Source organism: Anser cygnoides, chromosome 3 (assembly GCF_040182565.1).
Source record: "Anser cygnoides isolate HZ-2024a breed goose chromosome 3, Taihu_goose_T2T_genome, whole genome shotgun sequence".
Taxonomy (NCBI): Eukaryota; Metazoa; Chordata; class Aves; order Anseriformes; family Anatidae; genus Anser; species Anser cygnoides.
In genome coordinates, this window is record NC_089875.1 from 68769518 (window position 1) to 68786913 (window position 17396).

Here is a 17396-nt window from a genome sequence, read left to right on the forward strand (position 1 = left end):
AAGAAGAAAACCTGGAGTTCTTAGTTTAATGGAGCTTAGAGATTGTAGTGTTTTATGCTTTTAGTAGATAAAATGCCAAAATCATATGTTAGCCCATTAGAATTTTGCCAAGTATCTTCTCGGCTCCTGGACAGCAAGTTGATGCCACCTTGTGCAAGTAGCTAAGACCATCGGTACTTCCTACGTGGCTGGTGCAATGACATTGAATGTTCTGACTTGTTTGCAGTGCCAAGTCCTAGATGTGTGGAACTGAATAATCACAGCATTTGTAGTGCCACATTTTTTCATATAGTAAGCACAGGACAGAATAAATCAATGTGATAGCAATAATCTTCTGTAGATCTGTCAAAGCCTTTTTTTTTTTCCTTTAGAACCATTGCTGACTTCTGAGACCAGCTGGATATTAAAAAAATACCAAAAAATAAACAATGAAGTAAATTCATCTTTGTAGTAGTGAGCTTAAAACATTTTGATTTTTCTGTGAATTTACTTAAATGGAGCACTAGTGAATAAAGAACAAATAAAAACAATACCTGCATGTTAAGAGGGGAAAGCATTTATCAAAGTACAGAGCATTTTCTACTTTTTTCTTGTTTTTAAGATAAAAAAGAACTTAGGTTAACGTGTTTTTGTATGAGATTGACTATAAACATGAATTAGATGTCAAACATTCAAGTTCTTGTTTCTTTTCTATGAACTCCTGAGACACTGTGTGGATGTTAAATAAGTATGGTGCATTAGCCTGATGAAAAAGCCAGCAATTAAAGAAATAATTTTCTTTATATACCAGCTAAAGTGTTTTTGAGGTTGCAGGCTTACACTTACTACATGACTGTTACAGGGAGAGATGTTTAAATGTATTAAATCTACCACTGTGTCATACTATAATTGTATTTTATTGTCCATGCTGGAGGTGAAATTGCTGTTGAACTTCTTTATTCCTTTTTTAGATCACGTCTCCATTGGAGGGCTTGGGGATAGCTTTTATGAATATTTGCTCAAGGCATGGCTGATGTCGGACAAGACAGATGAAGAAGGCAAGAAAATGTATTATGATGCTGTTCAGGTAAATGAGATATTTAAATCTTCCTTGCCATAATAATCTAATCTCTAATAATTCTAACAATGTGAGGGATTTATGTGTTTGCCACCACAGAGTGCTTTTTGTTTTTAAAGAATTAGTTGGTTTTTTTAAAGCCTTCATCAAATATAAATGCTAAATGAATACAGATACTGTGAGAAGGGGGAGAGTCTTGAATTACAGCTAATTTTTTTCAACTGAAATACAGTCAATCCTCTCTAATACTGGAGGGGAAGAGCATAAAATATGCACAGAAATGCATCTACAAGTAGCTCTCATATTAAAGTTCAATTTTGCCCTCAGTTTTCTCTATATCAACTCTTTTTGCCTCCTTTCTTATAATCAGAAGGCAGTTCCTCTCTTGTATTTCAACCTCATATTTCATCCATTGCAGTGTTTTGACTGTGGTCAAAACAGGAATCAATATATTATGGCAGACAATTTACCCCCCCAAAATTATTTGTTACACAGGGACTCTGTTACATGAGGCATACATTTGTCAGTCTCTGAAACAGCCAATTATTCAAATTAGACACAAGAGAAAATTTTCAAAAATCAGAATTGTTCATATTTATATTTTTACGTTTTATTTTATTTATGATCCTTCTGGTCTGCGGTTTGCTTTGTTATTGGTGGTGTTTCCTTAATGTACAGTTTTGGGAGAACTAATGGCTTTGTGACACTGGATTGAGACTTGTGAAGTATTAAGTTTAAATTCATATTTACAGGCTTTCCTTGCAGTCTGGGCAAATGACCTATTTCCTCTGTACTTTGCTTTCATATATATGTATAAAAGAGGATAATACTGCTACTTTTTTCCATCCTTTCATCTATTTTGACTGTAAGCTCTCTAGGGCCAGGACTTTTATCTCTTATTAACTGTATGTATGTACAGTGCCTCTGTAGACAAGGCTTCGAGATGCTAAGCAATATCTGCTTATTCTTTCATACACTTGGAAATGCACGGTCCTTAGAGAAGAGACATAAGTCTCTTTTTACTTCCCACACAGCAAAAAGTGGTGGCATTAGAAAATGCAACCCTGACTCACTGGAAATTTTCTTTTTTCATTAGAGAGAAAAGTCATATGTGAGGATTTGAGGGAGGGTGTGATCTCTGCTGGTCGTACATTTGACAACCAAGCATCCTCTGCTAAGAAAATCCTGCCTTTAATTTTGTAAGTGCAGGTTTGGATGTGGTCAGCCCCCTTTCCACCGATAACATGGTTTCAGCTTCAGAGCAAAAGGTGGATTTTAAATTAGGTTTGAGTAAATTTGAAGCTATAACATAAGAACAGTGATATTGTAATAGTTCAGTCACTAGGTTGGCAGCCAAAAAGAGAGAACAAAGCATCTGGTAATAGGATATCAATTCATCTTACCATGGAAGGCATTTTGAACCACCTCAAAGCTGCTTCTACTCTTCGACTTTCACCGGTTTAATAATATCATTTCTTTCTTTTAAACACATTCTCACACAGGGTAAGTGCTAGTGTGTAGACATGTGCAGTAAAAATGTGGTTTCCTGGTACATCTCTTCTGGAAACTGCTGCAGGCTAAGCATCCCTAACGTGGTGCAGTCCTGGCCCTTGGTGGCATGACCATGCTTGGCGCATCGCTCCCCATCCTGCCATGGACCACCAGAGGTAGCCAAGCGAAGCACCTCGATGGTCTTGGCTGCTTCTCCAAAGGCTGAAGGTCTGCCTTCTCCTGGCTCCAGCACAGCTTTCGGGACGGTAATAAGGACTCAGCCGCACCATGGATGCGTGCCTGGGTCACTCCTGAGCAAGGCGCTGTGGCTGGGGCAGGGGCTGTGTGCTCTTATCTGGCCAACGAGGGAAAGGGACAGGAGTGTACATGCAGCTGAAACCCACGCTGGGATAACAAACTCCTCGTGTACAGAAGTTGTAACCACCACCTCTGCAGGTGTCCCAAGGTCCCAGCAGGGAGCAGGAGCCGTCATTGGCGTCATCATTCAGCAGAAGCTAACTTCTCGGCCAGGATTTAGTGTCGGCAGCAGTCACTGAATGCAACAGTATCACTGACTGGGTTTGGGCTCTGCTGTATGGCAAGATTTAAAGTACTCATTATCTTAATATTTTGCAGTAATAACAGCTCTTAGGCAGTCCAACCATCAAATTTGTCCAAAATATCAGTGTATGAGAGGGTCAAATGATCACAAATTATGTGCTAGATTTAGCCATGCCGATGGTTGAATGTTTTCTACTATTTTCTGAGCAATGTTCGTATTCTCCATTTTCTGTCCTGAGGTTTATCTGTATCAAACTGAAAGTGTACACGCAGCATGTAGAGGCATGGCTTGATGTTGTAATGTAGCTTGTTCAGATAACAGCAGCAGGGAAGTTGCAGTATCACAGAAATTGCAGACTGTTTGGGGCCCACTGACATGCTAGGTTCTTCACCCGAGTGACTAGCCTGTTTTGAAATCCATCCTGATATTGACTTTATTGCTATTGATCCCTTACTTATCTAAATTAAAGCTAATTTAAGTGTCTGCACAAGCTGCAGTCTTTCTTTATGACTAAGCCTACACATTTTGGGCATTCTTAGTCTGCTTCGTATTTTCTTAGATAAATTTCCCTCGATGCTTTCAGACTCTTTTTAAGACTACACCAAAGGGAACGGCATAATTATTCCTAGCTGTTCAGTCCTGCATATGCCCACCAAATTCTGAAAGTACAACATGAAGGTTTGATGCCTAATTCAATGTCTTTCACTATCCAGAAACCACAAATGAAAATATATGTTGAGTTATACTTCACTCTGTAAAGCTGAAATTTATTTAGCTAAAGCTTCAGGGTCGTTTCTTACACTGCTCAGTAACTTATATTAAAAACAAAAAGTTCTTTCTATTAGAATTTTTGAAGCATCTATAGTTTGTTTTATGGCTCAAGTGAAAAGTAATAACTAAGATGCCAAAATATATTTAAAAACTTTTTGTTTGCCATGAATGAGATGTATATTTGGCTGATGCTATTTTAGAGAAGAGTTTATTTCTAATGGGAAAAGGGACAGAGATATTCTTGTTTTGAATACCAGAGCATAATCTTAATAAGGCCATCAGAGGGATTCATAAATTCCAGAATTTGCGCAAAGACAAGTGAATGTATTTTTAATGTAAGTTATTTTTTTCTTCTGAAAAGCAATGCAGTATTTTATATCATGTCCTGCTTCGCATAATTCAGGAAGTAAGAAATCTTCTAAACTAGTTTAAATGGATATCATGCAACATTTTGTTACAGAACAAATGCGTATTGAGCTTTTAGTCATGTTACCGATCTTGAGGATTTAACTGGCTATAGAATAAATCATCAGTCTTTGCCAGCATCCAGTACAGGAAGCATTGCGCTCTTTTCAGTTAATCTCTTAGGGACAACTGAACAGGTTTAGTAAAAGAATATGGTAATTCAGAGCAAAAATGGACCTTCTGAGTTTACTTCAGTCTGGCAACAGCAGTGTCACAAGCAATTGCATTGAATCCTCCCCTTTTGAATGTGTCAGCCCTGATCTTAAAAGTTGAAAGGCAGTTTTCCCATTACTTCTGTTAATAGGTTGTTCCCATATCTTTTCCTAATTTTCACATTACATTCGTTCATGGCCATTGCTGCCAGCTTTCTATGTCTTAAATATCCCTTCTCTCTGACACTGCTTTCGTCCCCTCCTCAGCGTATTTATAGAGAAGGGGAGTATCTAAGGGCCCTAAAGAGGGAAGTACCTCCTCCCAGCAGAACTTCACAGGAAGAGGGGGAATCCCTCACCAGCAGCTCCCAAGCAGCTTGGTTCACTTCATCCAACAGTGGTATCAGGGAGGTAAAGCAGCCGCGTTCTGCAGAAGTGGTAGTTTACTTTTAGGCATTTAGATTTGCTAATTTTTCTCACTGGGAAACAACTGCTTGGAAGATTGTAACATAGCAGCTAGTAATCTCCAGACAACCTAGTATGTGGAAGTAGAAATGATGGAAATAGCAAAAATACTAGGTGGTGTGCAACATCATCACAGCCATTCTCTGCCAGATTGCAACAGCACTGCTGAAATTCAGCCTACTGCTAAGCTGGGTTGCATCATTAAGGAATTTGGTAAACCTTTGTGGGTATTAAACGGCAAAAATGTCATTTTTTGCCTCAGAATTTTGAGTATTCAGACAAAATATATTGGATCTCTTTGGTGGTGCTGGTGTTTGGTTTTGTCGCATTGCTAACAGTTGAGAGTAGCCTTGATATGCTTGCTTTGTACTTGGCTGAGGGAAGCTATGTGGGACATTTTTTGTTTTGGGGCATTTTTTGGTATATTAAAGTGTCAGCATTAAGTAGTGAACATTTTTCAGAGCTGTCAAGGTTTCAGCCTTTTAGATAAATAAAAGATCCATGCAGACTCCTTTCTCATTGAAATGAGGGGGAGAGCAAAGTGTTAGGAAAATGAAAACAGGTTATTGGCCATCTTCAAGGTTTCATGAGGGTATATTTAACTGTGGTGACAGGCTGGTGGTGGGTCTGGATTGCCTGCAGTTTCTGCTAAGTTGCTTAAAGTGACTGATGTGGATAATGACAGAACTGCAACAACTCAATTAGAGACTAGTTTGTCATGCTGTGTAAAGCCAAGAGTATGTTAATGAATTGGACACTCACTACTTTAACTTTACTTCTTGGCGTTCAAGGAAATAGGTAAGCCTGCGTGGCAGGCAGCGTGGTGCAATAGGAGCTGGCCTTCCCAGTGAAGCAGTTGGTGCAGCGGATTCAGCATTCGCACTGAATACATTTTGGGTATTGTCTATGACTTAAGCGTATAATAATGAATAAACATGTGGTTTATTTACATAGTTTGTCAGCTGTTGTGTTTAAAATATTTATCACACTGCTGCACTAGTGTTCTGCACATCCTGATAGTATAGCTGTATTATGTAGAAACACAAGATTCATTATGCTTAAGAGACAAGAACATCCAGAGGACTTGCTGCTCCTTTTTCTTCTTCTGGCTAGATTTCCTCTGTTGTCAGAAGTAGGAGAGGAGTTTCGAGGCTCTCTCCAACAGAAAGCATCAAGACTAAAGAAAGGCTTTTGCAGATTCTTAAGTTAATGGTTTACTTACAACTATGCAATCTCAATGTTTCGGACTATACAAAGTACACAATAAAATGTTTGCTCGTTTACGGACTGTCATGAGAACCAGCAAGCTGTGAAGTTGTTAAAACGCTTTCAGAAGGATTTAAACAAGAAAAATCTTGTAAGAGAAATTGTCACCATTTTGTGTGGGGCTTCGCTCTTGTCATCAGAAAGATCTTGTCTGAGCAGCCATATCCCTACTAATACAGCAAAAAGCTTGCCAGGAGGGATCTATATTTATTCTAGAACATTCAGAAAATACGTAATGTAACTTCCTGATAGGCTTGCTTTGATTTGTGCTATTCCATTAATACTCTTTTAAGAATATGAATAAATCTAACCTTCTGGTAGCAGACAGCCTTAACTACATTTAGTGTAAGAGCATTGGTGCTCTTAGAGACACTAATAGGTCTATACAGACGAAAATACATAAGTAGATTTTCAGGCAAAAGTAAATTATCAGCTTTCCTTTAGAACTTAATCATCTTTTAGTGATCGGATGGATAGGTATCATAGTAGTTAAATGCTTTCCAATATTTCCATTTTAAAATCTTAGGCATCTCCATTACAAGCATTCATATTTCATCACACACGAAAGCTTGTCTTTATAACAAGCTGTTAAGTCCAAAAGCAGTATGTGCCTTACGATGTTTATTATATCAAAATGTTATGTATTGTGTTTAAAGAAATGAAAGTTTGTGTTCACATTCCAGTTTTGATCTTTGAAAAGCAGAGTTAGTAAGGAGTTACAGTTTCAAGAGGAGATGATACCACTTCTCTTCAGCAGAAGTATTTGAATAAATTGTGGCAAAGGCTTGAACTTCCTTGTTTCATCCTAGCTTCTCAAACAGTATGCTTTCACGGGATTTCATGTCTTGTAATATGCATTTAAAACCTCTATGAAGGATGTTTAAAAAACAGAATTAACTTACAAGTATAAATTCATGTAAGTTTAGGGAAAAGCTTGTGCAATGTTTTTTCTGCAATCTCCAAAATAGCTGTAACAATGGAAAAATGCAAATTTTAAACTTTCCATAATAAACACATTGGAATTTTGGACAAAGGATAAATTTGATGAATTGTGAAGACTGCTGAAGAAAAGTACCTACTGCATTAGATCAACTTAATAGAGAAAGATGAGGAAAGGAATTCAAAGTCAACAGGACAGGCAATTGGTTTATAAACTCAAAGTATGCAAAACTACAGTAATCCTGATCTGCCTGCTTTGTGCTGATTCAAAGCAATAAACTGAATTGGTGCAAGCCATAAATATTAAAATAAAAAAGTAAGCAATTGACATTTTTGAATTATTGGAAATATCACATAGTGGAATTCTTTCATGTTCGTTGCTTCAAATTGTCAAAATACTGTTTATGAAGACGATCCCTAAGGGAAGCAACACACATTAAAAGTGTGGTGTGGACTGAGATAATTTATTGTACTTTATTGTAAAGAAGCATGCAGAGTTGTAATTATCCCCAAAACAACCATTACAAACCCTGAAAATTTAGAACTAAGATCATATTTTTGAAGTTCCAAATTTATTACAGTAGGGAAATGTGTAACTGGTTTGCAAGAAAGTTTTATCTCCAGCTACAGTGACACCTTGAGGTAGGAAAGGAAATGCCTGCTTTTTGTTCTTAAAAGAGAAGTAGTCATTGAAATTACTCAATTGTAATTAAACAGTTATTGTAAAAGGAGAGTTAAAATTCATACATGCCAGAGGATGTAGAGCTGCAGTTTTCATTGCATTTTGAGGTTTGTAGTTGGTTATCCCCAGTCCTTTAGCAGAATTAACTTTTTCATGGCTCACATTTATTTTGAATTGAGCAACTTTCTGAGGTGCAGAACAACTTTTACTGAGAAGCCTGCATCTGTGCTCTGTAAGCACCTTTGTTAATATTTTTATTCTTTGGTGGCATAATCCGCCAAGAGAATGCCCTCTACCAAAAAAATAAGCTTGTTGATTGTTTGCTCGCTTGTTTGTCTGAATTCATTTCAACACTGAGATGACTTCAGTTCTGTTTCCTCTGTTTGGTGTCCTAAACTCAAAGGATAAGTTTCAATCACAGGATCAAGTCAGGGGCTGAGGAAGGAGTGAGGTGAAGACCATATTTAAGCTTCTCTTTGTCCTCTGCAGTCCCTGGAGGTTAGGAAGAGCTGACTAGCTTAAGGGGGTCCTATCTCCATGAAACACAGATTCTGCTGGAGATCCCTGTGCTGATACCAACAGAGTGAAGAACTGAATGGAGGAAAATGGGTGTTCATTAGGAGGAACCAGTTCTGCTTGATTTTGCAATATAATGTCAAGGCTAAGAAACATGATGATAAGTGGAGAACACAAAAGATATCCCCTTAAAAAGTACAGGAGGGGAAAGAAATGAGCTTGGGGAAAAATAGTCAATTTCTCTTCTGTGCTGTGAGTTAACAGGGAGCAATTTGGAATCCTGTAACCTAAAAAAAAAAAAAAAAATCCTACTTTTTCATTCACAACAATACTTCCAATGTGACAGATAGGCAAGGGCATAATATTAACATGTGAACTCTTGAGAAAGATGCTGGAAGTAATACAAGGTACACTTGAGTCACAATTCAAAAAGTAAAAGGGACTGTTGGTGTTTCTAATGGAGTGCTTAGGCATTTTTACAGTTGTATAGAAAGGATAATGTCCCACAGGATTAAAAAAAAAAGTAATTTAGCTAAAAGCTTTATTGAAGTGAGGACTGTAAGCAAAGCCTTACATAACAGCACGTACACACACAAAAACTATTTCCAGGAACTGTACTAGCCATAAAAGTTAGGCTGGCTAAACGAGCTTACAGGTACACGCCAAACCAAGGTACCGCTTTTACATGCAGTAGATTTATTTGCTTGAATATCTGGCAAATGTTGTTTATTTGTCTTTAGTCTCCCTTCCTTCCTCTCCTTTTTTGTCAACGAAAGTCTGGTTGTCTAAACTTTTTTTTAGTTACTGACAGGTAGCAGCATCTGCTATTGCTCCCTTTGGGATCCATTTGCAGCCACTTCTTTGCAACCTTTTATGTTGCACATTCTCTCTGCATTACCTTGATAGAAAAAAATCACTAATTGAATTGCAGAAATGCATTCTGTAAAATGGTAAAAATGAAATTTCCATTTACTTAAAAGGAAAACTGTACCAGTTCCAAACAATTATCCATCAATAATGTATTTTCAGCTAATCAAAGACCACATTCTTCTAGCGTTTTGGATTCCTTGCAGGTGTTGTATGTTGGTTTATAGGGAGCATATTCATTACAGTAAAATTAAATAATATTCCCTATAGTGATAAATATGACACCACCTGATCTGCAAGGACTCAGAAGGAATTATTTGTAGATAGGGACCAAGTTATAAAAGAGTAGCAATTAAAGTAAATATGTGCCTTTTTAAATTGTGTAGATAATTATTATGTCAAAATAAAAGTAAATTGATTGTAAATATGAAATTCAGAATTAATTCTGCCAAACAGAACTTTTCACTTGGTGGATCTTTATCACCATGCTACCTAATCTTCTTTTATAATAATTTGTTTTATTAACTTGATTTCCCTGCCAAAGCTTCCCCCACAGTACTGCAGATAGCAATTAGCATTCTACTGTGGGATTGTGAAACTAACTTTTCATCCTACTCCTCAAGTTCAGACAGTTGTTACATTTTTGTTTAAAATGATAGTATTTCTTCCTCATCCTACTACTTTCTTAACTTTGTGTTCAAATGTTTTAACATTTAAAACAATTGTCTCCATGTTCCAGCTAGCGAATTTAATCTTGTTCTGGACCACAAGCTTATTAAAAAAAAAAAAAAAAAATCTTTCAGAAAGTTCAGTCCAGCCTGATGGCATTTAAAACCTTTGTGAAATTCTCACTGAAAAATATTTTCATGTGTTGCTTACTAAGTGCATAGTATTATATGATAACCAGCAAAAATATTAAAAATCTGAGTTGAACTTTCATGAATATTCAATAGATGATAATAGAGGTCTTTGGTACTTTAGGTATAGATTCAGAATTGATAATTCAAAGATTACTGATTTTTGCTTATTTTTATAAAGTATTAATTATACCTATGTACAGGTATTATCTAGCAATCAGACCCTGAAATTGTATCAAGTATAAGAAGGCAAAAAATCCATAATATATCATACAAATACATAATAAAAATAACTTTAAATAAAAAGCTTACATGATAAAGATAATTTTAAATAGGTATATGTTCTATTTCTTAAAAGGTCCCATTTATAAAACCAATATAATTTTCTACACTAAATATGAATAACTAATTTGGAAATCTATTTTTATTTGCTGACATTTTTAACATCAGTTAACATCAGGTTATTTTTTACCACAAGTTTGTGAGATTAATTTTAAAACTGCCCAAGTGGGCATCATCTTTTTCAGTTTGGAATTTAATCTAGAGACAAAAAAAAAAAAAAGAAAACAAAAAATTCTTTAAAGGTTTACTGGTATCTCAAAATCTATTTTCATGCTAAAAGAATCAAATCTGTTCTAGTTCCTGTAGTTATGAAGGTACACAACCACTGTTATTTCTGTCAGGTACAGTAATGCTTCATTCTGCCATTCATTTAAATATATATATATATATATTTATATTTATTCACCAGTTATTTTTGTTTATTTTTAAAATAAATCCCAACTCAACAGCTAAGTGACAAGTAGAATTATCAAGTATTACCAGAATTGCTGATTTGGTTAGATGGAAACACTATCCTGAAAGGTTTAATGAAGAGTCCATAATTTAGAAGTTTTAATTTCTGAACTTGGTTTTAGGTAGTTCATTTTTGAGAATGCCTAAGTAGTCTGAAAGGGTTTTTTCCACAAAATTGCTGTGTTTTTTTTTTAATAATAAGATATCCTATTACAGTATATGAACTGCTTTATAAAAATGCGAACAACACTGAAAGATTCTGGAAGTTTTCCAATTATTTCTATTTTCTCATAAATTTCACCTGTCTATGCAGCAATACATTTTGCAGCAGGTTCTATGAACCCTGTTCTGTCAACTCATTAATTATAAATTAGAACATTTTATACCCAAATGAGCTACCTGAAAAAATATATATTTTAAAGAACATTATTTTCAAAACCAGTACCTAGGTATTCCAGTATCAGCTTCCCAAACTGACAGACAAGCTTCTTGATAATGCGCTTGGAATACATGACCAAATGAGCTCAACACCAACTCAGCCTCTGTAATGCTTTCATCTTCCACAGTAGGGTCTGTGGTTTGGCTGCTTAAGGAACCTTTTTTTTTTCCCACCCTTTCGCCCTTCATATGTAGTTCCCTTTTTATAGGTTAAAATATGCTGTATTGGTTTAAAATAAAGAAGCCTTCATTTTTTACTGCTGCTTTAAGATTTAGGTAAGTTTTTCAGTTGGTACCTGCTGCTAAAAATATATAATTGAGGAGGAAACAAAAGGATTGAGGAGCTTTCTGAGCCAATAATGGGCCTGGAGGTGGGCAGAAAACATCCTCACTAAGTGCTTTGCACTAATATTAGTGGAAAATAAAGTGTATTTTTCAATGTGACATTCTTGGCACAAAAAGCTACCTGGTAAGTAAACCTTATAGAATTATTCTGCTGATGTTTCTAGTTTACAGAAGAGTTTTTCTTGCTTATAAAAACAGCCTCTAAAGATGTCTAAATGGAAACAAATAACTACCATCAATACCTTCTTTTATAAGACGATATATTTTTTTAAATCCTGGCTTTTTTGTTAATAGCTCTCTCTATTGATACTTCATTTTTTTTTTCTTGTGTAAGGCATGGTCAGTACTGTTTCTGGATTGTATGATTTCAATAGAATAAACCTGAACACTGGTGGTTAATTCAATGTATGGTAGCATTCACTCTCCACAACCCTTTAAAGAGTAATAACTTACTTTCTGTATGCGTTTCTAATTAATGTGCATCAGGTCCATTGTTTTAATTCTCTTCGTCTGATAATGGATGGCTGTTTTCCTGGATTCTGTAATCAGTGACCATACATTGCTAACGGCACACACTTCTAATTCTCTCTAGCAGATTTGTCTATTTTTATTCTGCTCATTTTTTTTCCGGAAGTCTCTAAGAGACTCTATTCTTGATTGATGACTACAGAGGAATTCATCCTTGGGGATAAACTCGTCAGTCTTGGTTGGGTGTGCTACACAGACCCAAAAGCCTAGCATCATTCAGTACACTGAGTCAGATGTTTTGAACACGAATTATGCCTGCAACTGTTTATATTGATATAAACATGAGTCTATATCAATAACCAAATTATTTGTCACAGTTCAAATGGGAAGTATGGAACTGAAGTGGTGGCTAATCACCATTAAAAGTGAAATTATCTGAAATTGTTCAAAGTAGGATGGGAAAGAAATAAAAGATTTTTAAAATGGAATTTTATTTTTTTCTAATATTTTTGTAAAGTGTACTGTGTAAATTGCTGAAAGTTGTAGCAGAATTAATCATCGTTACTGGCGTATGCTGATCTGTGTTGGTTGGCTATACTTTGAGGTTATACTAGCTCCTGTTATCGATTTCACTCTATGAGCAAAGGCAACACTGAGAAAAGCCAACTGACGTACAAGACACTTTTCAGGCGGCTCTGTTTTTTGTCTTTGCGCTTCACAATATGCAAACTGGTAACTTTCGGTTAAAAAAAATAAAATCATGTCTTCCTGCAGGCCATAGAGACCCACCTCATACGAAAATCAAGCGGGGGACTGACATACATCGCTGAGTGGAAGGGTGGACTGCTTGAACACAAGATGGGACATCTCACTTGTTTTGCTGGAGGCATGTTTGCTCTAGGAGCAGATGGAGCACCTAGTGACAAGACAGGCCATCACATAGAGCTTGGTGCTGAAATTGCTAGGACTTGCCATGAATCCTATGATCGTACAAGTAAGTACATCACAGCATTCATTTTCACAGTTTGGCTTTGTGAATGCAGCCATCGGTATTATATGCATAATGGTGAATGAAAGTTGAGTCGTGGTGAAAACTCTTAATCTTTTCTGATTAAATGCTGGTTTACTCCATGAGTAACTCCAAGAATGGCTGCTCTGTTTTATAAATAATTGCTGTTCATCTGAATCATAGCCTACTCGCTGTAGTGATTTAAATGACAGCTTTTTTTTTTTTCGTTTCCACTTTGTCAATTTCTGTGTAGCTAAAAACAAGCAAGGGAGGGAATCTGATCATCTATGCATCAAAATAGCTATTAATTATGCTTTATGCTCCAAAAAATATTTTATTCTCAGTGCTGTTGGTACAATGCTGCAAACAAAGAATTGCACAAAGAAAGTGGATTTTTGTGCAGGAAATTTCTTTGGATTCCTTTATCTTCTTACAAAAATAATCCTGGCAACATTTCAGGTCACAGTCTAATTTCAAGTTTGACATAGACAAGTAAATATCCTCATCTTTTAAACAAAATCTAATATGTTGTTAGTTATATGAAGCCTTCCAGAATGCAAATGTTAGCATCACTCTTCAGACTGGAACTGCTGTTTAAGGTATTGATGAAGACTAGCTCTTCAGTATTGTGAATTATTTATTGCAGCACCTCCTGTTAATATTTCATATCTTTCAGAAGTTATATACCTTTTGGGTACCTTTTGTGTATGCCTTGTGTCATGAAAGGCTAGTTGATTTGGCAGGTTATGTGATTTGAAACCTTTTTTAATGTATCTACTTTTATACTGACTAGGCATGAAACTGGGACCAGAAGCCTTCAGATTTGATGGTGGTGTTGAGGCCATTGCTACAAGACAAAATGAAAAATACTACATCCTGCGACCCGAAGTCATAGAGACCTATATGTACATGTGGCGGCTCACTCACGACCCAAAGTACAGGCAGTGGGCATGGGAAGCTGTAGAGGTAATGTTCTACGGTAGTTTTTTCTTATTAAATCCTAGTATCTTGTTAAGCGAGCTATTGCACAATATCTGGATTTCGTTTAGCAGTTTTAAATCAGTAATATCAACTCAAATTTCCAGAGATTCATTTACTGAATAGATTAAATAAGACAGTTTTGACTAAACCAAACCCTGCTGGTATTGTATATCAGAAAAAACCTTGGGATTTCTCTTTTTTAAATACTTCTCAGATCAGGATCATATTTGGATGTACTGCTCAAGATGCTGATTATTGTTCCATATGAATAGAAACTGCAAACGTGTCAGATTTGAGCCTGGGACATGAAAATAAGTTCTATGAAATATATTTTCTATAGTAAATGTACTTAGGTGTTTTTAATTAGGGTGATTAGGGCCAAGTATAAGTGTCTAGATAGTACCAAACATTTTAAAATTGCATCATTTCCAAAAAGCATAGGTAATCTGGATTGAGCTCAATTAATGATAACAATCTCATCAAGGTTTAAATTTCTGTGTCCCACAACCTTTGAGCTTCAACCAGTTATGCTGAATCTATTTGTGTTTGTCTAACATGAACCTTCCAATTGGGCAACTAGTCTGCACTGCAAGAATTGGCTTGCCAAATCCATCATTTCCCTTATTGCAGTGTTTAATCACTCTTACTGTTAGATATGAATGCCATTGAATTTACCTTGTTTTGTCCTCCAGGCATGGGTTCATATTATGCGTCTAGAGTTCACTTATTTTCTCCTCACAGTGATGTTGCACTTGTTAAATTGTCTGCCTTTCAGTCTTCCTTTGGGATTTCTAAGCAGATTGAGCCCTTACAAGAAAAATAGAGGAGGCTGAAGAACATTATTTTTTTTGCTCTATATCCAGCTACCTGGATCCCTCTACAGCAAAAAAAATCTGTAATAGTACTCCATATTCACCCTCTGAGATACTGAATGTATCTCAAATGTTGTACAAATGGTTTGGTAATTAGATATTCTTGAAGAATGAAATTTATGATAAAATCTGCTTTCCATAAAAGAATATGCAGTAGCACTAACTGTACTTCTGCTCTCCAACTCCTCATTGTTTGCATTTTCTGTGCAATTCCATATCTGCATTAACACTGTATTCAGCTTGGTAGACTGTGGTTATTTAGGACAATTTATTTGCCTTCCTCAGGTGTTGGCTGTATATGTCGTCAAATAATATGTTTGAGTTACCGAATCAAAAGCAATTTCTTTATAAAAACCTCTAATTTAGAGTGCTGCTCCCTTACTTTCTTCTTTGCTAACACCACCCATAGGCACACATTTTGCTACTGGACTCTTCCCAGGCAGATTATAGTAGGAATGTTTAAAATGACTCTTTATGGAAGTCATCCCACCAGGCTTCAGCAATGCCAAGTGTAGGATGTTCCTTCTCTAGGAGATGATTTTCCTGACTCATTGTTGCTGCCCACACTGATAACATTGTTATAAACAATTGAAATGCTTTCCTTATTATTGTTCTTTGCGCTGTTGGTACAGTTCGTTTGTGTTTATTTCAAGTTTGTACACTCATTTACCTTCTCAGTGCTCTCCATGTGTTCCGTGTTTAACATTCTTGTGGTTGCTCTTGTTTGGCTCTAACGTAATGGGTTAGAGCCCATCTGTGGCAGATGCAGCTGGCCCCATTCGGTAAGGGCCCATCCTCCACTGTCCTACCATGCAGCTGAGTGTTTCACAAAAACAAATCTTGCAGCTTCACAGAAGTCATACAGTCGGTTGTAGGTTTCAAATATTTTCTTGTTTCTTCTCTCTACTTCCTTGATATTTATAGCCCCTACAGCTCCACCTGATACTATATTTTTTGTATCTCCAGTCTCTCCATTTTTGCTTTGGAGTTTGCTTTACTGCCTCAGTTTGAGTCCAATATCATTCTGTACATACTTCAGTGTCTGGAGAAAATGCAATTATGACAAACAGCAACATCCACCGTTACTGAGTCAGAAAGATTTTATCAGCTTAGCTCATGAAAGTCTCCCTTTCTGCATGATAAATGTGGCACATATTTTGAATTCACAGCACTTTGTTTTTTTCCTTTATGATACTTTGAGACTGACAGCCAGTGTTCACTTTACTTGATGTTTTCCATTACTAGCATAAATGATCTTAGCCACCCTCATTTTCAAAGGACTACTAATTTAAAATGGGTTTCCTTGTATCTCCCCACCCATTGCTACTCCACCCTAAGTGTGAATGTTGCTGTATTCTGAGGCAGAAGGTGTGGGCACAAAAGGACACCACTGCCAGGTAACGGGTGCTTACAACCAATAGACTTTTTATGGTGCTAATGTGAGATGTGAATGTTCTGTTCCTTTAGTTTAGTGCAAAGTAGCTTTGAGGGGTAAGATACTTCACCAAGTAGATACCACCAAAGAGCTAACATGGTGCAAGTTATCCTCTTAGTTTACATCACAGCAGTGTGTTCAGCTGCCCATATAGTATCTCCCTACAATTAACTCTGTTGATCTTTGTAACTACGTTAGAGTACAAAAAAAAACAAGGCAATTTGCTTTATTTTACCTCATCCTGATTAGAATGCAGATGTTTCCTTGAATAATAGCTTTATCCTTCAAGTTCAAGTTCTCCTTCTGTTGTGCCTCAGAAAACATAATCTTGTGTTTGACATTGAAAATCCAGACACAGATTCAGCATTTTGAATTCACTGCAGATTCAAACAGATGAGAGAAAAGGACTACCAGCCAGGGGAAATTACTTGTTTAAACTTAAGTATATTTGTCACTTAGTAAAACTGTCCAAGAAAATTAAAGAACCTAAACACACACAAGAAAAGACAAATAGGCCTGTTATATTTTTAAAGGATCTCTCCTGGAGAAAAATTTGTTTTAAATAAACAACAGGCAGCTTACTCTCCAGTGAAAGCTATGGAGAACCTGACATGCAAGCTAAATATATGCAGATAGCTAACCAGGACTCCAGCAAAAACAAGGAAATAGAGGATATCTACTCACAGCAAGACACAGATCTTTAACAGCTTTTAGAGCAGGTGGAGGTGATAGATACCTCAGTAATCATTAGTGACTTTTAGTCCCATCTTTCATCAGAAAACACTTATTCTGCCTGTTTGCTTGTTTTTGGACATATCTTCTGCCCTTTCATAGGTTTCTGCCATACGTCGTTTGAAATGCAGCATCTTTCTCTACAGAAAATCTATATGTCTTGTAGTCACTTCAGTGATATTCGTAATAACTTCAGAAATGGAGGAACTAGCTGTCGGATGGAGTTAGAAC

The 17396-nt window shown here is 36.4% G+C and overlaps 1 protein-coding gene across 1 annotated transcript in view; it reads left to right on the top strand.

Moving 5' to 3' along the window:
- MAN1A1 (mannosidase alpha class 1A member 1) overlaps window positions 1-17396 on the top strand; it is a 141572-nt gene that overhangs the window by 117712 nt on the left and 6464 nt on the right. The window contains exons 8-10 of the mRNA XM_066994361.1: window positions 951-1066; window positions 12911-13130; window positions 13939-14111. Coding sequence (XP_066850462.1) covers window positions 951-1066; window positions 12911-13130; window positions 13939-14111 — 509 coding nt within the window. The remainder of the gene's footprint in view (window positions 1-950; window positions 1067-12910; window positions 13131-13938; window positions 14112-17396) is intronic.